At 47.0% G+C, this 25655-nt stretch overlaps 3 protein-coding genes across 4 annotated transcripts in view; 2 read left to right on the forward strand and 1 right to left on the reverse strand.

Annotated features, from left to right (window-relative positions):
* Positions 1-697: 697 nt before the first annotated feature.
* On the reverse strand, positions 698-8861 carry PIGM (phosphatidylinositol glycan anchor biosynthesis class M). 2 transcript variants are annotated; one of them, XR_014492167.1, is made up of 3 exons: positions 8817-8861; positions 1386-3115; positions 698-1245 (listed from the first exon to the last, which is right to left on the reverse strand). XR_014492167.1 is itself a non-coding variant. In XM_083360094.1 (2 exons), the coding sequence occupies exon 2, from the start codon at positions 3037-3039 to the stop codon at positions 1702-1704; it is 1338 nt and encodes a 445-aa protein (XP_083216220.1). In that variant the 5' UTR covers positions 3040-3115; positions 8817-8861; the 3' UTR covers positions 698-1701. The 2 variants fall into 2 exon arrangements, 1 of the variants encoding a protein (XP_083216220.1); XM_083360094.1 differs by having other exon boundaries at positions 698-3115.
* Positions 8862-8964: 103 nt separating this feature from the next.
* On the forward strand, positions 8965-22125 carry LOC310638776 (UPF0598 protein C8orf82). Its single transcript, XM_083360134.1, has 3 exons — positions 8965-9201; positions 14564-14612; positions 20188-22125. The coding sequence occupies exons 1-3, from the start codon at positions 9061-9063 to the stop codon at positions 20613-20615; spliced, it is 618 nt and encodes a 205-aa protein (XP_083216260.1). The 5' UTR covers positions 8965-9060; the 3' UTR covers positions 20616-22125.
* Positions 9128-25655, forward strand: part of LRRC24 (leucine rich repeat containing 24) — a 37165-nt gene continuing 20637 nt past the window's right edge. The window contains exon 1 of the mRNA XM_083360086.1: positions 9128-9201. The gene's annotated coding sequence lies outside the window, so the exon portion shown is untranslated. The remainder of the gene's footprint in view (positions 9202-25655) is intronic.

Genomic DNA, 25655 nt, shown 5'->3' on the forward strand with positions numbered 1-25655 from the left:
AGCGTAGGAGACGCGAGCCGATTCCAGAGACGGCGAAGCCACGCCCATTCGAGCGTAAGATCCGGGCCGGTCCCAGAATCTCCGAAGCCCCGCCCGTAAGAACGTAGAGAGAAGTAGTAGAGGCGCGCTGATGCCTTAACAGCAGTCACTTCCGGGTTCGCGTCATGTAAACGGGCCCTGGAGATGGTCTCTTCTCCAATCGTACTACCTCGCAGGGCTGTCGTGTTGGAAAGAGGGGCTATAAAACGCAATGCAACCACCTCCTTTCTGATCATTGGGGGGGGGGGTCCTGATTAGAACCCTTACAGCTGTGTTCCTCTCCTTTGGCAACTTTAAGAGGTGGACTTCAACTCCCAGAATTCCCTAGCCAGCCAAGATGGCTGGGGAATTCTAGGAATTGAAGTCCACCTCTCTTAAAGTTGCCAAAGGAGAAATGCCAACTCAATTTTGCATCATGCACTCATGATGTCACACACAAAATCACACAAACACACACAGAGAGACTAATTCCAAAGACACCATTCCCACAACGCATAAAAATATATCCATCCATCTGAATACCTTTAAAACACAATCCTGACTCTTAAAAGACCATTATCACGTTAGAATTTCTACTGAAAACATTTGTTTGCAACTGTAGGTTTCAGTAACATTCAAATAAAATTCCAGGAATCCATATCTCATCTTAACAGCTTCGTTGATGTAATATTTTTATTTTCTTATATCCATACAGGGTACATTCAGAGTGGACAGAGGTTGTGGGAAAAACCCCAAAGCCTTACAAACATTCTATTCCATGAACCAAATTTTGAATCGAATTTGTTCATGGTAGAGAATCGATCTGTTTGCCACTGCAGAACAACCACTTCCTCAAATTCTCCTTGTGGGATCGTTGTCTAGTCTTGAATAAACAATCACCAGCCAAAACTTTCAAGAGTAAACAATTTGTATTACTTTGCTAAGAGGGTGCATCGTGTACACACAGGTACAGTGGACGCACCTTAAATCATCGATATAATTTCCTTATATTCCCTATCGCTTTTGCAAATTTACCTCCCACCTTTCCCTGATTGGCTGAGTACTCAGATTGTCACAATCTATCCGAAGCGCCTAAAGTGAGTACATTATTCCCCGCCTTTAATTACATCTCCCATTCTTTATCTTTATCTTTATTAGACTTATATTCCTCTAATTCCATCCTGCCCTTATTTACAAATGATCTTTTATGGCTACTGATTCCTAGGGCTTCTCTCTGGAGCAGGGGTCTTCAAACTTGACCCTTTTATGACTTGTGGACTTCAACTCCCAGAATTCCTCAGCCAGCGCTGGCTGAGGAATTCTGGGAGTTGAAGTCCACAAGTCATAAAAGGGCCAAGTTTGAAGACCCCTGCTCTGGAGCAACTATCACATCAGCAAATTCTGGTTTAAGGCCGGTATATTAGCACAGCCAGGCCTCTGACCCCAGGTCCTACGTACAGTTCCCAAGCTTCAGCCAAGCTCATGAGATTAGAAATATATTCAATGTATTTTCTTCACAGGCTAGCACGCCTTCTTACAGTTTCTGCAAAAACAATACGCTGTTTTTCCCCCACGTCCTCAACCGTTAACTCTTTCCAGAGCAACTTTATTTCCGGCGTCCATTCATTCGACTCGATGCCGCTCAGATCCACACGACTTCGTAGCCTGAAGAAGCAAGCCGACTTACAACGGCTTCAATTTCCTGGAGGTGCATTCTGGACGGTAGTGAGAAATCATCTGAACCAGGATCGCGCAGTTGATGGACAGGAACCCTAAACCTCCCAGCCAGAGGAGCAGAAACGTATTCTGCCCTTGAAACTCGAGGAAATAAGCCGGGAGAAGCCAGAGACCCTGTCCCAGGAGCCACAGCCCCATCAACAATGCCCCCCGTGCCCAGGATATCTGCAGGAAAGGCAGCACCAGGGGCAGAAGGCAGAGGTACCACAAGAAATACTGAGAGGTGCAGACTTTGTTAAAGCTCACGAAAACCGCCGTGTGCAAGAAGCAGCAGAAGGCCAGGTCCCGGTAGTAGACGAAGGAGAGGGCGAGAAGCAGCAGCAGCTGAGGCAGGAAGGCAGCCAGCCCCAGGGCCAAACTCCAGCGGCTTTCGGCAGTCAAATAAAGCAGGTAGAAGTAGGGTGAGAAATTGTGGCGGGTGTCTCTCCGGACCAAATGGTAGAGGTAGGTGTGCTGCAGGAATTCCCAGCCATAGTAGGCATAGAAGGAGAGAGCCAGGATGGCAAAGGTGCCCACGGAGACCGTGGCAAAAAGAAGGACCTCCCGCGTGAACCAGCTCGAGGGCAGCCCGAGGCAAGCTGCCTTCCCCTTCGGTTTGTCCCGTTCTGCTCCGGGGCGGCTTTGCAAATAGAGAACAAAGGGCAACGCGTAAGTCACGGGATAGATCTTCATATGTACGGCGAGGCCGTAAAGCACAGCCGCCTTCACTAGGTGCCTCCTGGCCAGGTAATAGAGGGTGCCCAGGACCAAGCTGGCCACGAGGGATTCGGCGTTGCCTCGGCTGGAGACGGTCATGGGGAGAGGGTTGAACAGCCAGAAGGCGCAGCACCCGTAAGCGGTCCGGCTGTCCAGCCCTCGAAGGAGCAAGATCCGGTAGATCAGGAAGGCAGCCACCAGGTCCCCGGTCACAAAAAGGATCTTGCCAAACAGGTCGCTGACATAAATGTTGGGGGTTAACATCCAGGCCAGGAGCGGAGTGTAGCGGTAGGTGGCCCGCTGGTAAGGGGACTTTCCTTCCGTGACGTATCTGGCCGCATCGGTGAAGACCTGGTAATCAATGTCGGTGTATTTCACCAGCATTGTTCGGTCCTGGTAGACCCCGTAAAAGGTCAGGCCCAGCCTGATTAGCAAAGCGCTGCTGAATAACACATTTCTCCGGAGGAACCCTTGGAGAATCCGCTGCCCTGCACTCAGAGGGGGATCCAGACACGGGTCTCCCAGACTGGGATCACGTTGAGAAGCCGATCCAGGGACCAGTCCGGATTTAAGGCCTCCTGTCATCATATTTGCCGAAGGGACAAGAGGTCAAGCTTAAAGGTTCTCCTTCATGCTCTTCGGAACTCCGATTTAGCAGGCATTCCTGATTTTAAAAAAATATAGCCATAGTAAAAAAATAAAAAAAGAGATGGAATTTTAAAAGTGGCCGCCGCCTTCCTTACTCATATGCTAACCTGTATTGGTTTATATTTAAATATATATAAAATATAAATATAACGGAGCAGCAAAGATGATTAGGGGACTGGAGGCTAAGCCATACGAAGAAGAAGGAAAGTTGCAGGAATTGGGTATGTCTAATTGAATGAAAAGAAGGACTAGGGGAAGCATGATAGCAGTCTTGGAGAACTTGAGGGGCTGCCACAAAGAAAAGGGGGTCAATCAATCAGAATAGAGCCGGAGGGGACCTTGGAGGCTTTCTAGTCCACCCCCCCTGCTCAAGTAGATGACCCTATCCCATTTCAAACAAGTGGCTGTCAAGTCTTTACTTAAAAACCTCCAGTGTTGGAGCACCCATAACTTCTGGTGGCAAGCTGTTCCACTGGTTAATTGTCCTCACTGTTAGGAAGTTTCTCCTTAATTCCAGGTTGCTTCTCTCCTTGATGAGTTTCCATCCGTTGCTTCTTCTCCTCTGGTGCTCTGGAAAATAAATCGACCCCCTCCTCTTTTTGGCAGCCCCTCAAATACTGGAAAATTCCTACCAGTATTATGTCAAGCTATTCTCCAAAGCCCCTGAAGGCAGGACAAGAAGCAATGGATGGAAACTAATCAAGGAGTGATCCAGCCTAGAATTAAGGAGAAACTTCCTGACAGTGAGAACAACAACCAGTGGAACAGCTTCCCTCCAGGAGTTGTGAATGCTCCAACACAGGAAGTTTTAAAGAAGAAATTGGACAATCATCTGTCTGAAATGTCGCAAGGTTTCCTGCCTGAGCATGGGGTTGGACTAGAAGACCTCCAAGGTCCCTTGCAACTTCTGTTCTTCTGTTATATTTATTTGTTAAATTTATTTGCCGCCCATCCCACTGTGGGACTGCTCTGGGAGCAGCTTATAAAAGTAAGATGAAAGACAAAACAGTAAAACAGGAATTCTGGGAGTTGAAGTCCACTGGTCCACTGCCAAGTTGGACACCCTTGCAAAATGATACGGGATTCTTCATTACTGGAAGCTTTCGAGAAGAGACTGGACTGCCATCTGTCAGAAATGCTGTAGAGTCTCCTGCTTGGGCGGGGGGTTGGGCTAGATGACCTCCAAGGTCCCTTCCAACTCATTTATTCTGTTCTGCTGGTTTAATTTTTCCTCAGTTCCTTTGGCCAAGAAGCTAAAACCTCAACAGACATTAGCAGCTGCCCAAAGAGAGCTTGCTTTTCCTAGAACAGACCCAGAGACCATTTCCCCCCAAAGATCAAGTTCCTCCACCAATGAAGGAAAAAGTAAAGTTTTGCAATAACTTCAATTGCTACAAGACCAGAATTAAAAAAGTTGTTAAATGTGTAAATTGCAGAAAATGAACTCTCCCTTTTTTTTCTTCATGACTTTTGCTAATGGAATGGCGTTGCTGGCAGGCACTGGAAATTTTATGTACGTATGTATCTTCGACCGCACGCCGCACCCATGGAAAGAACGACCCCAGCTAACCCCATTAAACTGCTCTTTGTCATGCGACGTTCATTGGAATAATTATCGACTGTAATTAAAAAGACAACAATTAACTCTGGAAAGGCATTTAAAGGGACTGAGACCCCAATATCCCTTCTGCTACAGGCCAGGGGTTTCTATTTCAAGGGTAACTTTGAAATAAAATGCAAAGGCACTTTTAAGAGCCCTTTTACTACATTAAACCTCCAAAGCCAAAATAAACTATGAAGCCAGGGAGAAATGACAGCGCTGGCAGTCTTGCATGAAACAATTTCTCCTTTTGCTGACACCAACACAGTTTGCAAAAGAAGTAAACACAGATAAGAAGAGCGTCAGGGTAAAAAAAAAACAGGGAAAAAAGCTGCATGGACTCAGCGAGAGAACTGTTCTCACTTTTTACTATGGAGCAGCGTGGCCCGAAACCTATTTTCAAATTTCATCCCAATTCTTTTGAGAAGTACATTTTAAAGGAAGGAAATGAACTGGAGTTTCCCACAGGTATCTCAAAGATGATTAGGGGACTGGAGGCTAAAACATATGTTTAAGGAACCGTTGCTGGAATTGGGTCTGTCTAGTTTAATGAAGAGAAGGACCAGGGGGGACAGGATAGCAGCCTTCCAGTATCTCAGGGGCCGCCCCAAAGAAGAGGGAGTCAAGCTATCCTCCAAAGCGCCTGAAGGTAGGACAAGAAGCAATGGTTGGAAACTCATCAAGGAGAGAAGCAACCTGGAACTAAGGAGAAACTTCCTGACAGTGAGAACAATTAACCAGTGGAACCACCTGCCTCCAGAAGCTGTGAATGCTCCAACACTGGAAGTTTTTAAGAAGAGACTGGACAGCCATTTGTCCAAAATGGTATAGGGTTTCCTGCCTAAGCAGGAGGTTGGACTAGATGACCTCCAAGGTCCCTTCCAACTCTATATTATTATTATTATTATTATTATTATTATTATTATTATTATTATTATTATCATCATCATCATCATTATCATCATTATTATTATTATTATTATTATTATATAAAACTTTTATTCATAAAACATGAAAGTCAGTCAACTGCACACTCAAATTGACTGGCGCTAATGGTTGACACAGGTTGCTGCCAGCATCCTAGGTATCAACCAGGTATCTCCTTAAAATGTAAAATGTTCCGAGTAGCGCAGTTTTTTGTACAGTAGCTTTGCTGGAGTTATTGCAGGAAGCTGCAATTTCTTGACGTATTTTGCAAAGTTTTTTATTATTTTATTTTATTTTATATTATTATTATTATAATTATCATTATCATCATCATCATCTAACTAGACTGTTTTTTACTTGTAGAAAAAGACATTTCGCTTCTCATCCAAGAAGCTTCATCAGTTCACGGTGAAGTGATGAAGCTTCTCGGACGAGAAGCGAAACCTCCTCTTCTTCTTCCTCAAGGAAAAAACAGTCCAGCTGCCTCTCCAAAAAACATCTTCGAGACCACTATGACCTGGATGACGGAGAATCTCTACAGAGTTTCACACAAAGCTTTTCTCTGCCACCACCTCTTGATTTAGAGCAGAGGTACCGAACCTTGGAACTATAAGTCTTCCAGACTGTATGGATGTACCGTACAAAGGCAAAGGTTGGTCCTAAGCCACTTTTTAGTGCCTAACATAACCTCGAACCGTTGCTAAATGGACGGCTGTAAGCTGAGGACTCCCTTTGCAGTTTTCCTGGGGGGAGTGGGCTACACAGTGATATAAGAAGAAGGAAGAGAAATTTTCTCTTTCTGGACTCCAAGAGGGGAAGAAAGAACAGGAGGAGGAGGAGGAGGAGGAGGAGGAGGAGGAGGAGGAGGAGGAGGAGGAGGAGGAGGAGGAGGAGGAGGAGGAGGAGGACGACGACGACTGTGGGGTCCTTGGTGCTCTCTGAGCTTGGTGGTTTCCTTGCAGATGTTTCATGACCCATCGATTTGGATGAGGAGATAGATGGGGAACTCATCAAATTTGCAGACGACACCAAGCTGGCAGGAATAGCCAATACTCCAGAAGATAGGCTTAAGATACAGAAAGATCTGGACAGACTCGAACACTGGGCACTATCTAACAAAACGAAATTCAATGGTGAAAAAAGTAAGGTTCTACATTTAGGCAGGAAAAATCAAATGCATAGGTATAGTATAGGTGGTACCTTGCTCAATAGTAGTAACTGTGAGATGGATCTCGGAGTCTTAGTAGACAATCACTTCAATATGAGCCAGCCGTGTGCTGCAGCTGCCAAAAAAGCCAACACAGTGCTAGGCTGCATTAACAGAGGGATAGAATCAAGATCACGTGAAGTACTAGTACCACTTTACAACGCCTTGGTAAGGCCCCACTTGGAATACTGCATTCAGTTTTGGTCACCAAGATATAAGAAAGATGCTGAGACTCTGGAAAGAGTACAGAGAAGAGCAACAAAGAGGATCAGGGGTCTGGAGGCTAAAACATATAAGGAACGGTTGCTGGAATTGGGTATGTGTAGTTTAAAGAAGAGAAGGGTGAGGGGTGACATGATAGCAGCCTTCCAGTATCTCAGGGGCTGCCCCAAAGAAGAGGGAGTCAAGCTATTCTCCAAAAACCTGAAGGCAGGACAAGAAGCAACGGATGGAAACTCGTCAAGAAGAGAAGCAACCTGAAATTAAGGAGAAACTTCCTGACAGTAAGAACAATCAACCAGTGGAACAACCTGCCTCCAGAAGCTGTGAATGCTCCAACACTGGAAGTTTTTAAGAGGAGACTGGACAGCCATTTGTCTGAAATTGTATAGGGTCTCCTGTACAAGTGGGGGTTGGACTAGATGACCTCCAAGGTCCCTTCCAACTTATTATTTTTATTATTATCATTATCATGATTATGATTATGATTATGATTATTAACTAGGGAACATCATCAGGGCTAGAAAGGTTTGTAGAGAGGTGGAGGAGGAGGAGGAGGAAGAGGAGGAAGAAGAAGAGGAGGAGGAAGAGGAGGAGGAGGAGGAGGAGGAGAAAGAGGAGGACTGTGGGGTCCCTGGTGCTCTCTGAGCTTGATGGTTTCCTTGCAGACGTTTCATGACCCAGCTAGGGAACATCAGGAGGAGGAGGAGGAAGCAATGGAAGAAGAACAGATGACGCTCAGGAAGGAGGAGAAGAGGAGGGAGGAGGAGGAGGAGGAGGAGAACAAAAGGGAAGGAGAAGAAAAGGAGGAGGAAGAGATGCAGAAAGAAAAAGGGGGAAGGAAGTGTTGTAGAAGACAAGGAAGAACATGCATGCTCAAGAAGGAGGAGGAGAGCAAGATGGAGAAGGAAAGAAGAAGAAGAAAGGGTGGAGAAGGAAGTGCTCTAGAAGGAGATGAAAGAGGAAAGAGGAAGAGAACAAAAGAGGAAGAGGAGGAGAAGGAAAAAGGAGAGGAGGAGGAGAAGAGGAGGGGAAGAGGAAGGAAGAAAAGGCACATTTCCCCTTCTTTGATGGAGGAGGAGGAGGAGGAGGAACAGCCCCGGCAGCCTCTTTCTCCTCTGAAATGGTATAGGGCAGGGGTAGGCAACCTCGGCTCTTTTATGACTCGTGGACTTCAACTCCCAGAATTCCTGAGCCAGCATGGGGAAACTATGGCTCCTTCATGACTCGTGGACTTCAACTCCCAGAATTCCTGAGCCAGCATGGGGGAACTATGGTCCCTTCATGACTTGTGCACTTCAACTCCCAGAATTCCTGAGCCAGCATGGGGGAACTATGGCCCCTTCATGACTCGTGGACTTCAACTCCCAGAATTCCTGAGCCAGCATGGGAGAACTATGGTCCCTTCATGACTTGTGGACTTCAACTCCCAGAATTCCTGAGCCAGCATGGCTCAGCTAGGAAACCTCTTCTTTTTCCCTCAGCACAGCTGGCTCAGGAATTCTGGGAGTTGAAGTCCACGAGTCATAAAAGAGCCGAGGTTGCCGACCCCTGGTATAGGGTCTCTCTTGCTTGAGCAGGGGGTGGGCTAGAAGACCTCCAGGGTCCCTTCCGGCTCTATTCTGATTCCTGCTCTTCCTGGGGCTCGGGGTCCCCCTCTTGAGGCTCCGCTGGGTCCCCCCGCTTAGCCCAGGCGCCCCTCCGGCTGCAAAGACCCGCAGGCGTCCACCGGGGGCGCCCGAGAGCAGCGGGGGGGGTACTCACGCGGTCTCCGGCGGGAGCAGCAGCGCCGACCGGACTCCGCTCTCGGGCCGCCCGGCGAGAGACGTTCCAGTCCCGGCCAGCAGGGGTCGCACCGCTGGAGGAACCTTTTCTGCCGGCCCCGCGCGCCGGGGGGAGCGCTTCCGTCGGCGTACGGGTCCCCCGTAGCGCTTCCGGTAGAGCGGCGCCGGCCTACCAACCGGGTTCTCCTCTCCGCCGCGGGCCAGCCCGCCAGACCGGAGCCGGGATGCGGCTGCTGCGGGGCGGGCTGGGCTTCCTGCTGCGCCCGGGGATCCGTCGCGGGCCCGGACAGCCTCTCTACCAGCAAGGCCAGAGCCCCTCGCCCCGCACCCGCGAGTATTTCTACTACGTCGACCACCAGGGACAGGTAGGGGCGGGGTGAGCAATAGTGGAGGGGAGGTCGTCGGGGCAACCGGATCCGCCCTGCAACTGGAAAAGGTCATTTCCGGCTGGGGGGGGCAGGGGACCAAGTCTGGCAAGGGACCCCCTAAGTCAGTGGGGCAGGGGAAGTTTGTATTTCAGGTAGTCCTCGACTTACGACGACAGTTGAGCCCCAAATTTCTGTGGCGACACAGTTGTTAAGTGGATTCTGCCCCGTATTACCACCTTTCTTGCCACGGTTGTTAAGGGAATCGTGCGGTTGTTAAGTGAATTTTTGGCTTCCCCATGGACTTTGCTTCTCAGCAGGTTGCAGAAAAGGACCACAGGAAACGGCAACCACCATGAGCTTCCTGACAATTATTTTTTATTTTTATTTTTTATTTTAATTCTATTTATATCCCGCCCTTCTCCGAAGACTCAGGGCGGCTTACAAGCTTAGCAGTAGCCTTCATTCTATGTATATGCCTGCTTGTTAGGGCTTTCACACACACACCCCAAGCGGCATTATTACAAAGTCAGCTTAATTGCCCCCAACAATCTGGGTCCTCATTTTACCTACCTCGGAAGGATGGAAGGCTGAGTCAACCAGTCAATTAGAACAATTAACCAGTGGAACGGCTTGCCACCAGTGGTTGTGGGTGCTCCATCACTGGAGGTTTTTAAGAAGAGACTGGACAGGCATTTGTCCAGAATGGTGTAGGGCAGGGATAGGCAACCTTGGCTCTTTTATGACTGGTGGACTTCAACTCCCAGAATTCCTGAGCCAGCCTGGCTCAGCTTGGAAACCTTTCCCTTTCCTCTCAGCATGGCTGGCTCAGGAATTCTGGGAGTTGAAGTCCACCAGTCATAAAAGAGCCAAGGTTGCCTACCCCTGGACTCTAGGGCAGGGGTGTCAAAACTGCCAGCGTGCGGGCCAGACGCGTCACGCGGAAGCCGTGCCCACCCCATTGCCAGCAATGGCAAAACAGTCCCGATACATTGCGCAACGTCACGTGACGTTCCAAGTTAGACATGTCTGGTCTAGGGTCTCCTGCTTGAGCAGGGGGTTAGACTCGAAGACCTCTGTTTGGAACGTGGCTCAATATCCCAAAACAAACAAATTCACTTGGAATTCCAGTAACAAAGTTTTTATTTAAAAAGAAGCATTTGCAAAGGCTTGGTGAGCTGACACCCACGCAGGAGTTCAGTCACACCTTAAACAGCTTTTTGACACATTTTTATATCCTATCCCCAACGCAGATTCCCCCCTCCCCATCGCACTCAACACCCCTTCCCTAATCATCCAAAAACTACTCCGAACCGCCTAAAACCACTGCCCCCTCCCTAACCCTTTTCCAAGAAGCCCCCTTTGTGCACATCCTATCTATCACCATCTACTATTCTATGAAGAAAGCTTGCTTTTTAACTGTCTGCGGTTATGTATTGAGCTCTAAACTTACAGGTGTTATTTTTCCACTACTTGTGGTTTTAATTAGCTAGCGATTTCAGCTTGTCACATTTGTATTTGTCAACTTTTAGATGAGATGAGACAACCATTATTACTTAGGATTTTCAGGTGGCTTCTTCTAATGTCCTTTAGACTCATCAGAAATTACTGAATAATATTTTATTCCTTTCACCTCCAAGGTCCCTTCTCGCTCTAGTCTCATTGATTGATACTATTCTCCAAAGCACCAGGACAAGAAACAATGGATGGAAACTAACCAAGGGGAGAACCAATCTAGAGCAAAGGAAAAACTTCCTGACAGTGAGGACCAGTAACCAGCGGAACAAATGTTGCCTCTGGAAGTTGTTGCTCCATCCCTGGAGATTTGGACAGCCACTTGTCCCAAATTGTATAGGGCAGACATGTCAAACACAAGGCCCGGGGGCCGGATCTGGCCCGCAAAGTGGTGATGACCTATAAAGCCCTAAATGGCCTGGGTCCGGGATATTTGAGGGAACACCTCCTGCCAGCATCAAACTCCCTTCGTCCAGTGCGCTCGCACAGGGAGGGTCTTCTCAGGGTGCCGCCGGTAAAAGATTGCCGGCGGATAACACCCAGGGGGAGGGGCTTCTCTGTGGATGCGCCTGCCCTCTGGAACCAGCTGCCCGTAGAGCTTAGGACCGCCCCTGACCTTCGTTCATTCCGCCGGGACCTGAAGACCTGGCTCTTTGAGCTCTCTGGCCCAGGCTGAGAATTTTTAACTGAGGTTTTTAGTTAAGGGATAATTTAATCTTTTTAAATTGTTTTTTAACTTTTGTATTTTGTACTGTTTGATTTTAAATACCCTGTAAACCGCCCTGAGTCCTTCGGGAAAGGGCGGTATATAAATTTAATAAAATTAATTAAATTCATATGGCCCGCAAAGCCATCCTGGAAACAGTGAGGGAACGGCCCCCACTGCCTTGGCCCTGGCCCAGAGACCCTCCTTCTGCCAGAGACCCTCAGATCTGTCCCACTCCTGCCCAGGCCCCCATAGGCACGCTTGATGCGAACGAGGTAGAGCTGGCCACGCCCACCCAGTAGGCCGTAGGCACTCTGGCCACGCCCACCCAGTAGGCCACACCCGCCCTGGTTGCCCCCTAAGGGCAACTGCAATGCTGATGCAGCCCCCAATGAAATTGAGTTTGACAGCCCTGGTATAGGGTCTCCTGCTTGAGCAAGGGGTTAGATTAGAAGACCTCCAAGGTCCCTTCCAGCTCTGTTCTGAATTGAATTGAAACAAGACTTCAGACTAGCTACTTTATTGTTCCCTGCCAATAATACAGGAATCTCCCCCAGACTGGCAACTCTCACCTGGGAAAGACTAGATAAGCATTTGGCAGAGGGCCAGACCTTGCCTGCTTGTGTTTACATAGTGAATCCAGGCTGATTCCCCATTTGATCCCTCCTCCTGACTGGGTCAGTTGTTCTCCAACAAGGAGTAAATCCTCACCCAGCCACTTGCCTATTGAGTATGGAAACCTGGTCAGTTTTAGTACCATGATTGATCGATTGCCCGCTATTAGTATTATCAATTACAGGTAGATTTCCCCCAAAACAGTCTTCCCTAATGTGGTCCTTCAGGTCTTGCCACCATAAATGAGTCCGCCCTCTTTGCTACTGGCCGTCCTCTTCTGCTTTTTCCTTCTGCCTTTCCCAGCATCAGAGCCTTGTGTCAAGAGCTGGGTTTTTCTGTGACTGACTAACTGATTCATTATGTGCCTTCAAGCCAATGTTGGCTCCTGGCGAGCATATACTGTAGATAAGTTCTCCATGATGATTGGTCCTCAACCTGCAATGGTTGCAAGTGTGAAAAATGGTCCTGTCACCTGTCAATGCCCTTGTAACTTTGAATGGTCACTAAATGCACAGTTGTAAGTCTAGAAGTGCCTCTACCTCCAGTTTCCAGAGACTGTGTCCCTCTGCAAAAGAATAGAGTAGAGCTGGAAGGGACCTTGGAGGTCTTCTAGTCCAGCCCTCTGCTCAAGCAGGAGAACCTATACCGTCTCAGTGACTGTCCAGTCTCTTCTTAAAGACCTCCAGTGATGGAGCACCCAGGATTTCTGGAGGCAACTTCTGTTCCACTGGTTGATTGTCCTCACTGTCAGGAAGTTTCTCCTCAATTCCAGGTTGCTTCTCTCTTTGGTCAGTTTCCAACCATAGTTTCTCGTCCTTCACTCTGCTGCTTTGGAGAATAACGTGACCCCCCCTCTTCTTTGTGGCAGCCCCTCAAATACTGGAACGCTGCTATCGTGTCTCCCCTCTTTCTTCTTTTCTTTAGTCTGGCCAAACCCAAGTCCTGCAGCCGTTCTTCGTATGTTTTAGTCTCCAGGCCTTGGATCCTCTTAGTTGCTCTTCTCTGATTTTTTTCTCCCAAACTCTCAACATCTTTTTTGTGATAAGGTGACCAAAAATTGGCTGCAGTATTCCAGGTGTGATCTCACTAGGGCTTTGTAAAGCTAAAAAAAAAAAGCTAAAATCTGTTTCTCCTCCAGTTCAGAAGGAATCCAAATGACATAAGGAGGAGGCTGGCAATGTCAGATTCAAAGCTAAATCTTAATGGAGACCTTCAGGGCAAAATGAAAAGCAGCGAAGTGGCAGATTTGGGCTTAGGAAGAGATGTTCGCTTCGTTCCAGCGCTGGGGGCCGCTAGGAGCTCTTTTGAATCCATTAGTCTCAGCTGCTGACTCATGTTATTGCCTCTGCTGTGGCGTATCTAATTGGCCCTGAATTAAACATTACAGGGGAAATGAGTTGGGGTCGGTAGGAAAAGAAAAACTGGACGGTAATTTCTAAGGCCCTGTTTCTCGACCTTGGCATGTTTTAAGAGGGGTGGACTTCAACTCCCAGAATCCCGCAGCCTTTTGCGACCTTCTGACCTGAGGAAGCCAACAGCAGCGATTCTCTTAACCGCTGCAGCAAGCATGGTCGTAAAATGGGGCAAAGCTTACTTAACAACTGTCTCCCAGCATCAGAAATTTTAAACATTATCGTTGTCATATTGCTGAGTACAAAATTTAATCCAGAGGTGTCAAACTGGCGGCCCGTGGGCTGGGTGAGTCACAGACAGGACACGCCCACCCCGGTTCCGTGAAGGCCAAAAATGTCACGATACATCAGGTGACGTGATCGAGTTTGACACCCGTGATCTAGTCAGCTAATGGTCAAGGCCAGGGATAGGCAACCTCGGCTCTTTTATGACTCGTGGACCTCAACTCCCAGAATTCCTGAGTCAGCATGGCTCAGCTTGGAAACCTCTCCCTTTTCCCTCAGCATGGCTGGCTCAGGAATTCTGGGAGTTGAAGTCCATAAGTCATAAAGCGGCCTAGGCCTAGGCCAGGGGTAAGAAACCTTGGCTCTTTTATGACTCGTGGACCTCAACTCCCAGAATTCCTGAGTCAGCATGGCTCAGCTTGGAAACCTCTCCCTTTCCCCTCAGCATGGCTGACTCAGGAATTCTGGGAGTTGAATTCCACGAGTCATAAAAGAGCCAAGGTTGCCTACCCCTAATCAAGGCTAAATTGGAACTAGATAAGGGTCAATGGAATTCACAAAGGACTGGAGTTGGGTCTTTTGTGACAATGCAACCATTCCGAACTGATGACATGTTTAACCCCGCTGTCCAGCCCAGCCTCTTCTCCTACATAAGCTTCACACATGGACTGACTCAAGGCTGGCCTGTGCGAGCGAAGAGATCATTCTTCTCCTCCAAGATGGTGGAGCAGTGGCCTCCATTTCCGAGGCAATAGGTCTTGTCTTTCACTCTCTCCGCATATTCTGTATTTTTCAGGAAAAGGAGCCTCCAGTTTGCTCATTTTTTTTCCATGTTTTTCTTCCCCACCATGCCTTCCCAACCCCATCCGATCCTGACCACATTCAATAGCTTTTCCTGGATGACACCAAAGTCAAGAACTTCATCACTTGTTTCAAAGGTAATATTCCGCTTATTCCACCCAGATTATAAACACTTTGAGGGGGATATTCTACTTATTCCACCCAGATTATAAACGCTTTGAAGGGGATATTCTCCTTATTCCACCCAGATTATAGACACTTTGAGGGGGATATTCTACTTATTTCACCCAGATTATAGACACTTTGAGGGGGATATTCTACTTATTACACCCAGATTATAAACGCTTTGAGGGGGATATTCTCCTTATTCCACCCAGATTATAAACGCTTTGAGGGGGATATTCTACTTATTGCACCCAGATTATAGACACTTTGAGGGGGATATTCTACTTATTTCACCCAGATTATAAACACTTTGAGGGGGATATTCTATTTATTCCACCCAGATTATGGACACTTTGAGGGGGATATTCTACTTATTACATCCAGATTATAGACACTTTGAGGGGGATATTCTATTTATTGCACACAGATTATGGACACCTTGAGGGGGATATTCTACTTATTGCACCCAGATTATAGACACTTTGAGGGGGATATTCTATTTATTGCACACAGATTATGGACACCTTGAGGGGGATATTCTACTTATTGCACCCAGATTATAGACACTTTGAGGGGGATATTCTACTTATTCCACCCAGATTATAGATACTTTGAGGGGGATATTCTACTTATTACACCCAGATTATAGAAACTTTGAGGGGGATATTCTACTTATTACACCCAGATTATAGACACTTTGAGGGGGATATTACACCCAGATTATGGACACTTTGAGGGGGATATTCTACCTATTGCACCCAGATTATAGACACTGAGGTAGGGTCATGGGGGATAATAGAATAACAGAACCACAGAGTTGAAAGGGACCTTGGAGGTCTTCTAGTCCAACCCCTTGCCCAAGGCAGGAGACCTTAGACAAATGATTGCCTAATCTCGTCTTGAAAACCTCCAGTGACTGAACGCCCATAACTTGTGAAGGCAACTTCTGTTCCACTCATCAGTTAGTCTCACTACCAGGAAAATTCTTAGTTCTAGGTTGCTTCTCTCCTTGATAACCTTCCATCTGTTGCTTCTTGTACTGTGCTCAACGTATGCTTTAGAGACAATAGAATAACAGAATAATGGAGTTGAAAGGAAACTTGGAGGTCATCTAGTCCAACCCCCTGCTCAGGCAGGAAACCCTAGACCATTTCAGACAAATGGTTGTTCAATCTCTTCTTAACCCCCCCCCCCAATGTTGGAGCATTCACAACTTCTGGAGGCAGGTTGTTCCACTGATTAATTGTTTTCACTGTCATGAAATTCCTCCTTAGTTCCAGGTTGCTTCTCTCCTTGATGAGTTTCCATCCGTTGCTTCTTGTCCTGCCTTCAAATGCTTTGGAGAAGAGGTGGACCCCCTCTTCTTTGGGACAGCCCCTCAAATATTGGAACTCTGCTATCATGTCACCCCTGTTCCTTCCTTTCTCTAAACCAGACATGCCCAATTCCTGCAACTGTTCTTTATTCCAGACAAAAGACTGTCCAGTCTCTTCTTAAAAACCTCCAGTGTTGGAGCATTCACAGCTTCTGGAGGCAGGTGGTTCCACTGGTTAATTGTCCTAACTGTCAAGAAATTTCTCCTTAATTCCAGGTTGGTTCTCTCTAGCTTGGCTTGGAGGCCATTATGGGAGCGCTGGTTTAAGTCAGCCTCAAAATGCTCCTGGACAGAGATGACCAACTGGGAGAACCAGTGGGGCCTTCACTGTCCAGCTCCTGACCATCTTTTCAGCCTTTGGAGCAATTCTTCTTCCATGCTGGCTAGAGAATTCTGGGAGTTGAAGTCCAGACACACCAAGGTTGGGAAGCACTGCCTCAGACTGTATTTTTTCTTCTTCTGAAGAACAGCAGATTCTTTCCTCAAGAAACAAATATGCTTGGTTAACACAAATTGCCAGCAGAATAAAACTTTCTGGGTATAGGCCAGGGATAGGCAACCTTGGCTCTTTTGTGACTCGTGGACTTCAACTCCCAGAATTCCTGAGCCAGCCATGCTGAGGAGAAATGGAGAGTTTCCCAAGCTGAGCCATGCTGGCTCAGGAATTCTGGGAGTTGAAGTCCAGCAGTCATGAAGGGGCCAAGGTTGCCTACCCCTGGTATAGGTAATCCTCGACGTACAGCCACAATTGAGCCAAAATTTCCATTTCTAAGCAAGACGGGGGGTTCTTAAGTAAATTTTGCTCCATTTTTGCGACCTTTCTTGCCATGGTGGTTAAGTGAATCACTGCGGTTGTTAAGTGAATCACACGGTTGCTAAGTGAATCCAGTTTCCCCATTGACTTGGCTGTCAGAAGATTTCTATTCTATTCTATTCTATTCCATATTTTCTATTCTGCTCAAATTCTATTCTGTTCTATTCTATCCTATTCTATTCTATTCTATTCCATTTTCTATTCTATTCCATATTTTCTATTCTGCTTAAATTCAATTCAATTCTATTCAATTCTATTCTATTCTATTCCATTTTCTATTCTATTTTATTCTACTCTATTCTATTCTGTTCTATTCTATTCCATTTTCTATTCTATTCCATATTTTCTATTCTGCTCAAATTCTATTCTATTCTATTCTATTCTATCCTATTCTATTCTATTCCATTTTCTATTCTATTCCATATTTTCTATTCTGCTTAAATTCTATTCAATTCAATTCTATTCTATTCTATTCCATTCCATTATTCTATTCTATTCTATTCTATTCTACTCTATTCTATTCTGTTCTGTTCTATTCTATTCCATTTTCTATTCTATTCCATATTTTCTATTCTGCTCAAATTCAATTCTATTCTATTCTATTCTATTCTATTCTATTCTATTCTATTCTATTCTATTCTATTCTATTCTATTCTATTCTATTCTATTCCATTCCATTCCATTCCATTCCATTCCATTCCATTCCATATTTTATCTTCTGCTCAAATTCTATTCTATTCTATTCTATTCTATTCTATTCTATTCTATTCTATTCTATTCTATTCTATTCTATTCTATTCTATTCTATTCTATTCTATTCTGTTGGAATTAAGCAGAGGGGAACCTGCAGCCACTAAATCACATGTAAAAAAAATGCCACCCATAGCTTTCTCCTCTGCTGTCTTCTCCCTCAAGCACGAACCTTGTGTCGTCTTTGCCCACGCTTGCCTTAACAGACCCATATGGATTTTGCCCTTGTTGCATAATGCTCCGAAGTGGGGAACTGGCCTTTCGCCAGCAGCCTCTCGCTCGACTTCCCACCCACCCACCCGGCTCCCAGCAAAAGCAAACAGGGTGCTTTTCTGCATCTTGATTCCCGCTTGCCAATTACGAGGCTGCAGCTGCGCTGCGAATAATTCAAATTTATGACTTGTGTCCCTGCTGGTGCTTGTAAACGCCACGGAATGGGTGGCTTCGGGCCAGGGATGCTTGGCAGGCTGCCAGCACCAAGGAGAACAGCCAGAGTGAATTCCAAGAAAAAGGAAAACGTACAGGGGGAGGGTCTTCCCGGGTGCTCAGAGTCAGAGGTGCTGATCAAGAAGGCTGATAGAAAAGAGCATTTCTAGCTCAGGATTGAAATGAGGGGTCCTTGGTGCTCTCTGAGCTGGGTGGTTTCCTTGCAGACGTTTCATGACCCAGCTAGGGAACATCATCAGTGCTAGAAGGGAGTGGGGTTTGCAGGGGGGAGGAGGAGGAGGAGGAGAAGGAGGAGAACTGTGAGGTCCTTGGTGCTCTCTGAGCTTGGTTGTTTTCTTGCAGACGTTTCATGACCCTACTAGGTAACATCATCAGTGCAAAAAGGGATGGGGGTAGTATAAGAGGACGAGGAGGGGTCCTGGAGAAGAAGACCAGAGGTGCGGGGTCCTTGACACTCTCTGAGCTTGGTGATTTTCTTGCAGATGTTTCATGACCCAACTAGGTAAGATCACCAGTGCTAGAAAGTGCAAACCCCCTCGCTTCTACCACAAATTATGTTACGCAGTTGGGTAATGGAACAGCTGCAAGAAAATAACCAAGAGAGCCCCAAGGACCCCACAATTGTCCTCCTCCTCTTCTTCTTCTTCCTCTTCCTCTTCTTCATCCTCCTCTTTGTCCTCCTCCTCCTCCTCTTCTTCCTCCTCCTTCAGGGTGGGGGCCAACTGTATCTCCCGAGGAATGATGTTGCATTGGGAAGGGGTCACTACCGAGAAAGCCCTTTATTGGGACGGGGGTGTCCCACCAGATGGACAGGTAACCCTCGACTTACAAGCACAATTGAGGCCCAAAATTTCCACTGCTAAGCAAGGCAGCTGTTAAGCGAATTTTGCCCCATTTTATGACTTTTTTTTTTGCCCCAATTGTTAAATGAACCATGCTGTCATTAACCAACCCTGGCTTCCCCCGTTGACCTGGCTTGTCAGAAGCCGGCTGGGAAGGTAACAAATGACGATTCCCATGACCCTGGGACACTGCAAAGGTTGCAAATACATACATGCCAGTTGCCAAGTGTCCGAATTTTGATCACATGACTCTGAGGATGCTGCAATGGGTCATAGCAATAGCCGAAACCGGGGGTACTCCATCACTGAAGGTTTTTAAGAAGAGACTGGACAGTCACTTGTCTGAGATGGTATAGGTTCTCCTGCTTGAGCGGGGGGTTGGACTAGAAGACCTCCAAGGTCCCTTCCACTTCTATTCTATTCTATTCTATTCTATTCTATTCTATTCTATTCTACAATCTATCCTATCCTATTCTACAATCTATTCTATTCTACTCTATTCTCTATTCTATTCTATTCTATTCTACAATCTATTCTATTCTACTCTATTCTCTATTATTCTCTATTCTCTATTATTCTCTGTTCTGTTCTGTTCTATTCTATTCTATTCTATTCTATTCTATTCTACAATCTATTCTATTCTACTCTATTCTCTATTATTCTCTATTCTCTATTATTCTCTGTTCTGTTCTGTTCTATTCTATTCTATTCTATTCTATTCTATTCTATCCTATCCTATTCTACAATCTATTCTATTCTACTCTATTCTCTATTATTCTCTATTCTCTATTATTCTCTGTTCTGTTCTGTTCTATTCTATTCTATTCTATTCTATTCTATTCTATTCTATTCTACAATCTATTCTATTCTACTCTATTCTCTATTATTCTCTATTCTCTATTATTCTCTGTTCTGTTCTATTCTATTCTATTCTATTCTATTCTATTCTATTCTATTCTATTCTATTCTATTCTACAATCTATCCTGTTCTATTCTACAGTTTATTCTATTCTACTCTATTCTCTATTATTCTCTATTCTCTATTGTTCTCTATTCTATTCTATTCTATTCTATTCTATTCTATTCTATTCTATTCTATTCCATTCCTATTTCTATTCCTATTCCTATTCCTTATTCTGTTCTGTTCTATTCTATTCCATTCTATTCCATTCCATTCCATTCCATTCCATTCCATTCCATTCCACTGCTATACCAGCAGAGGGAGCCATTGTGTTGCAGGGCCCCGCCAGCGTCCAAAGTCAATGGGCCTGTCTGTGCCCCACTGACCGGCCTCTGCTTTCCCTCCCTCCCTCCCGCAGACAAGCAGTTCCTGGTCTTCTTCTTCAAGCAGCTGAAGCTGAACCAAAGCGGCCGCTACGAGGACTCCTTTCCTTACCTGTCGCCCTGCGGCCGGGAGCACAACTACCTGCGTTGCGACGACCGGCCCGTCGTCTTCACCCACCTCTTGGAAGGGCCCTCGGGCCAGCCGTTGCTCTCCTTCTGCGGGGGCGCCGACCGCCTGGCCGTGCCCTTCCAGCCGGAGAAGCTGGTCATGCTGCCCGAGAACGGGCGGGTCTATCACCCGGGGCCAGAAAAGGCTGGCGGGGTGGGACTGGTCAAGTCCTCCTTAGCCTTTGAGCTCAGCCCTGGCTTCGAGTACCAGGACGGAGCCGGTCGGCCGCCCACTCATTTCCGCTGGCAGGAGAAGAGGTACGCTCTCACCAATGAGCTGCTGCCGCTGATCTGAGGCCGTCGCAAAGCGAGGAATCCCTGCCGATGCCTGGAGGTCTTCTCGGGACCCTCTTGAACATCCTTGGCTTGACCGCCACCCGAACCACGTCCGTCCTGCTGTTCCGGGCGCCTGGGCTTTATCCAAGGAGACCATCTCAAGAAGATAGCTGGAAGCCTATCCAGTTGGGCAAGGATCCTGGACAAGGTCTCTGGGAATGAAATTGTTCTATGGCTTGTGCGCAGGACTGCTGTGTGTCCAGGCGGTTGTGTGGCTTAAGTGCCTGGTTTTCTGACTTCCTCAAGCTTGCTCCCTGCACAACCAACAGCTGCTTTCAGCGGTGAGATGGGCGGAGTGTAAATTTTAATAAAAAAACAAATTAACAAATTAAAGCCAAACTTGGCTTAGCGGCAGGAAACTCAGTCGGCTGATGAGTAGATTCCTCAAATGTGGGTATGGGGCAGTCCTCCTTTCTGTTGGGATCTTCGCCTTTCACTCTCCTGAACAAATTCGCCATCATTATCTTAGAATCCCAGGATGGGAAGGGACCTTGGAGGTCTTCAACCCGTGACCTAGGCAGGAAGACCTTAATTCCATCCTGGACAAATGGATATCCAGTCTTTTTCTTGACAACCTCCAGGGATGGAGCACTCACAACTCCTAGAGGCAAGGTCTTCCACTGATGGATCATTCTCACGATTGGGAAATTCGTCCTTATTTCCAGGTTGGATCCATTACTTCCTGTCTTTGCTTCAGGTGCTTTGGAGAATAGATTGTCCCCTTCTTCTCTAGGAGAGCCTCTCAAGTATTGGAAGACGCTGTCACGTCTCCCCTTCTCTTCATTAAGCTAAACATACCTAGTTCCCCTTAGCCGTTCATCATTTGATTTACCTTAATTAAAAATATGGTTGTCCTGGCTTTCAGTTCTGTTAGAAATGCAGTTTTCAGGATGTCCATTCAGCTTGGCCAAAGCCCTTTGACAGCCTGGCAAAAGCACAGACACCTCCCCCCCAAGTCAGCAAACTGTGGTGCTGTTGGTAGGGAGCAGTTTAAGGAAAGTCTGTCTCATTTACCGATCTTGAGCTAAAGTTTTCCTGGATGTCGAGTTCCCTGGAATAGTTTGTAGCAGGGATCTTCAACCTTGGCAACTTAAACGTCTGTGGACTTCAACTCCCAGAATTCCTGAGGGAGGGAGGAAGGAAGGAAGGAAATGGGTGGGTAGGTGGGCAGCGGGTGGATAAGGAAAGGAAAGATGGAGAATGGATGAGGAAGGAAGGAAGGAAATGGGTGGGTAGGTGGGCAGTGGGTTGATAAGGAAAGGAAGGATGGAGAAAGGAGGAAGGAAGGAAATGGGTGGGGGGTAGGTGGGCAGCGGGTGGATAAGGAAAGGAAGCATGGAGAAAGGATGAGGAAGGAAGGAAATGGGTAGGTGGGCAGCGGGTGGATAAGGAAAGGAAGGATGGAGAATGGATGAAGGAAGGAAGGAAATGGGTGGGTAGGTGGGCAGTGGGTGTATAAGGAAAGGAAGGATGGAGAAAGGATGAGGGAAGGAAATGGGTGGGGGTTAGATGGGCAGCGGGTGGATAAGGAAAGGAAGGATGGAGAAAGGATGAGGAAGGAAGGAAATGGGTGGGGGGTAGGTGGACAGCGGGTGGATAAGGAAAGGAAGGATGGAGAATGGATGAGGAAGGAAATGGGTGGGTGGATGGCAATGGATGGATGGATTGGTGGGTGGGTGGATAAGGAAAGGAAGGATGGAAGGAAATGATGGAGGAGGGAGGGAGAGAAGGAAGGAAATGGATGGATGAGGAAAGGAAGCATGGAAGGAAATGGTGAATGGATGAGGGAGGGAAGGAAGGACACCTTTTTACTGGTTGCACACAGGTAAAGAATTCATGGGTTTTGCAAAGCTCCATACTGGGAGGGACTGGGTTCAGGCTACCCACTTGACCGGCTTCAATGGTGTCAGGTTCAGGGTGGCGGAGATTATTGCCAAAACCGAGCAATTCATTTCAATCAGAGCCTTTCAAACTTGGCAACTTTGAAGATGTCTGGAGTTCAACTTCCAGCATTCCCCAGCCAGCCTGGTACATAGATTTGCTCGGGCTGAGATGTTTGATGGACAGCGCTTTAATTAACACAGCAGTGAAGCTGGATCGAGTGAAGCCCAAACTACACCAAGAGCAAAACGGGATGACGGAGAGGCATTCCGCAAACATGTCAAGTGCCCTGGGTCTGTTTACCTCCAACCCCATCCCGCACGGATGTCTACTCCTTGCCTCGACACAAGATCTCCAGGAAAGGGAAAGCGGTGCCAGGCAACCTTGGCGTGCCAGCTGCTCCTTGGCACGCCTCCAAAACAAACTACGGCTTGGCTCAGTGTAAAGGCTTAGAAATGAATGATGCAAGGAGAAGCTCCGTTTGTGCGCCAGGCTTAGAATTCCTTGGGTGGTCAGGCGTCCAGCCACCTTAACCGGGGACGCGATGGGAGGAAACACCCAAGGGTGCTTTTTCACGAGGCAACGGCATTTTAAGTTGGCTTTCCAAAATCCCTCCAGGACGAGCAATGCACTTTTAAAATTCTTTACGAATTCATTCACTCACTTACTATGTTTCTGGACCGGCATGTCCTGCTCCTCTGGCTCGGCTCTCGGATCTAACGTGCGCCAAAAAGGGAATTTTTCTCAAGTGGAGGGACTGTGCCAGAGTGACCCCGTGGAGAGAGGAATCAAAGTGATGTGACAACACAGCTAGGATAGAGACAGAATCGAGCAAGGCCCTCCTTGCTGTTTGGAATCCAGAGGACAAACGGACAATCAGAAGTCTGATCCTCTGAACCAGCTGCCTTCAAACGCTGGACTTCAGTCGGGGCTTTTGTGCGGGAAAAACAGCCTGGTGCGATGGTCGTTTCTCATAAAAGAGTTGTGCAAAACAGCTTCCGGTAAAAAAGAAAAAACGTACATTCATTGGGAGCCAAATGAATCGATCCAGAGGCTTTTTGGTTTCCCCTGGACACAAATACCAATAGTCCTTGAACGTAGGTCCACAAGCTAGAATCAAGATCAGGTGAAGTGTTAGTACCGCTTTACAAGGCCTTGGTAAGGCCACACTTGGAATCCTGCATGGTGTTTTGGTCACCACAATGTAAAAAAGATGTTGAGACGCTAGAAAGAGTGCAGAGAAGAGCAACAAAGAAGATCAGGGGACTGGAGGCTCAAACATAAAAGGAACGGTTGCTGGAATTGGGTATGTCCAGTTTAATAAAGAGAAGGACGAGGGGGGACATGATTGCTGAGTTCCAGTATCTCAGGGGCTGCCCCAAACAAGAGGGAGCCAAGCTCTTCTCCAAAGCCCCTGAAAGCAGGACAAGAAGCAACGGAGGGAAACGCATCAAGGAGAGAAGCAACCTGGAACTAAGGAGAAACTTCCTGACAGTTAGAACACTTAACCAGTGGAACAACCTGCCTCCAGAACTTGTGGGTGCTCCATCACTGGAGGTTTTTAAGAAGAGACTGGACAACCATTTGTCTGAAATGTTGTAGGGTTTCCTGCCTGAGCAGGGGACTAGATGACCTCCAAGGTCCCTTCCAACTACTTCTTCATCATCATCATCACCATTATTATTCAGCCCAAGATTTCTTAAGTGAGACATTGGTTAAGTGAGTTTTGCTCCATTTGGCGACCTTCCTCGCCTTGGTTGTTAAGTGAATCACTGCAGTTGATAAGTTAGTAACCAAGTTGTTAAGTGAATCTGGCCTCCCCCATTGACTTTGCCTGCCAGAAGATCGCCAAAGGAGATCATGTGACCCCGGGACACGACAACCGGCATAAGTACATGCCAGTTGCCGAGCATTCGAATTTTGATCACGTGACCATGGGCGTGCTGCAAAGGTTGTAAGTGTGAAAAATGAACGGTTATAAGTCAAGGACGACCGGCATATGGGCTCCTATGGCAACCACTTTTTGCTTCTATCCCTTGTTTTATTTCCATGCGCATCTGAAAAAAATAGAAGGAGAGAAAGAAATGAAAGATAAAGCTTGAATGACCCCGGGGCTCCACCGGCAATCTGTCCATTCTTCCCTGGGGAAATCGTTCCAGTAAAAATAGCATCCATCTCAAGAGAAGCTTTATTAACAAAATTGATCCAGGCGCTGATGAGGCCTTCGGCCCTGATGGCAGCGTATCTGAGCGGATTTTTCCGTGGTGCGCTGTTGATCAATTCACAGTGCAGAAAACACTGCCAAATGTTTGGGTGTTCCATGGTACACGTGAGTACAGAATAAGAGACGTGGAAGAGAACCTCGGAGGTCTTCTAGTCCAGCCCCCTGCTCAAGCAGGAGAACCTCCTATTCCAGGGGCAGGCAACCTCGGCTCTTTTATGACTGGTGGACTTCAACTCCCAGAATTCCTGAGCCAGTCACGCTGAGGGGAAAGGGAGAGGTTTCCAAGCGGAGCCATGCTGGCTGAGGAATTCTGGGAGTTGAAGTCCACGAGTCATAAAAAAGCCAAGGTTGCCTGCCCCTGTCCTATACCATCTCAGACAAATGGCTGTCCAGTCTCTTAAAAACCTCCAGTGATGGAGCACCCACAGCTTCTGGAGGCAACTTGTGTTCCACTGATTAATTGATCTGGGGTTATAGAATAACAGAATAACAGAGCTGGAAGGGACCTCAGAGGTCTTCTAGTCTAACCCCCTGCTCAGGCAGGAAACCCTAGACCATTTCAGACCAATGGCTGTCCAGTCTCTTCTTAAAAACTTCCAGTGTTGGAGCATTCACTGCTTCTGGAGGCAGGTTGTTCCACTGGTTAATTGTTCTAACTGTTAGGAAATTTCTCCTTAGTTCCAGGTTGCTTCTCTCCTTGACTAGTTTCCATCCGTTGCTTCTTCTCCTGCCTTCAGGCGCTTTGGAGAATAGCTGGACTACCTCTTCTTTGGGGCAGCCCCTGAGATATTGGAAGGCTGCTATCCTGTCCCCCCTCACCCTTCTCTTCATTAAACTACACATACCCAATTCCAGCAACTGTTCCCTATATGTTTTAGCCTCCAGTCCCCCGAT

Source organism: Vipera ursinii, assembly GCF_947247035.1.
Source record: "Vipera ursinii genome assembly, chromosome: 3".
NCBI classification, from domain to species: domain Eukaryota; kingdom Metazoa; phylum Chordata; class Lepidosauria; order Squamata; family Viperidae; genus Vipera; species Vipera ursinii.

What these genes read in the sequence shown, in the direction of transcription:
- PIGM (XM_083360094.1), bottom strand. Translation starts at nt 3,039, where the DNA reads ATGATGACAGGAGGCCTTAAATCCGGACTGGTCCCTGGATCGGCTTCT.
- LOC310638776 (XM_083360134.1), top strand. Translation starts at nt 9,061, where the DNA reads ATGCGGCTGCTGCGGGGCGGGCTGGGCTTCCTGCTGCGCCCGGGGATC. An exon ending in ACGTCGACCACCAGGGACAG is followed by an intron (nt 9,202 to 14,563) that starts GTAGGGGCGGGG and finishes CACATTCAATAG; the next exon opens with CTTTTCCTGGATGACACCAA. An exon ending in CTTCATCACTTGTTTCAAAG is followed by an intron (nt 14,613 to 20,187) that starts GTAATATTCCGC and finishes TCCCTCCCGCAG; the next exon opens with ACAAGCAGTTCCTGGTCTTC.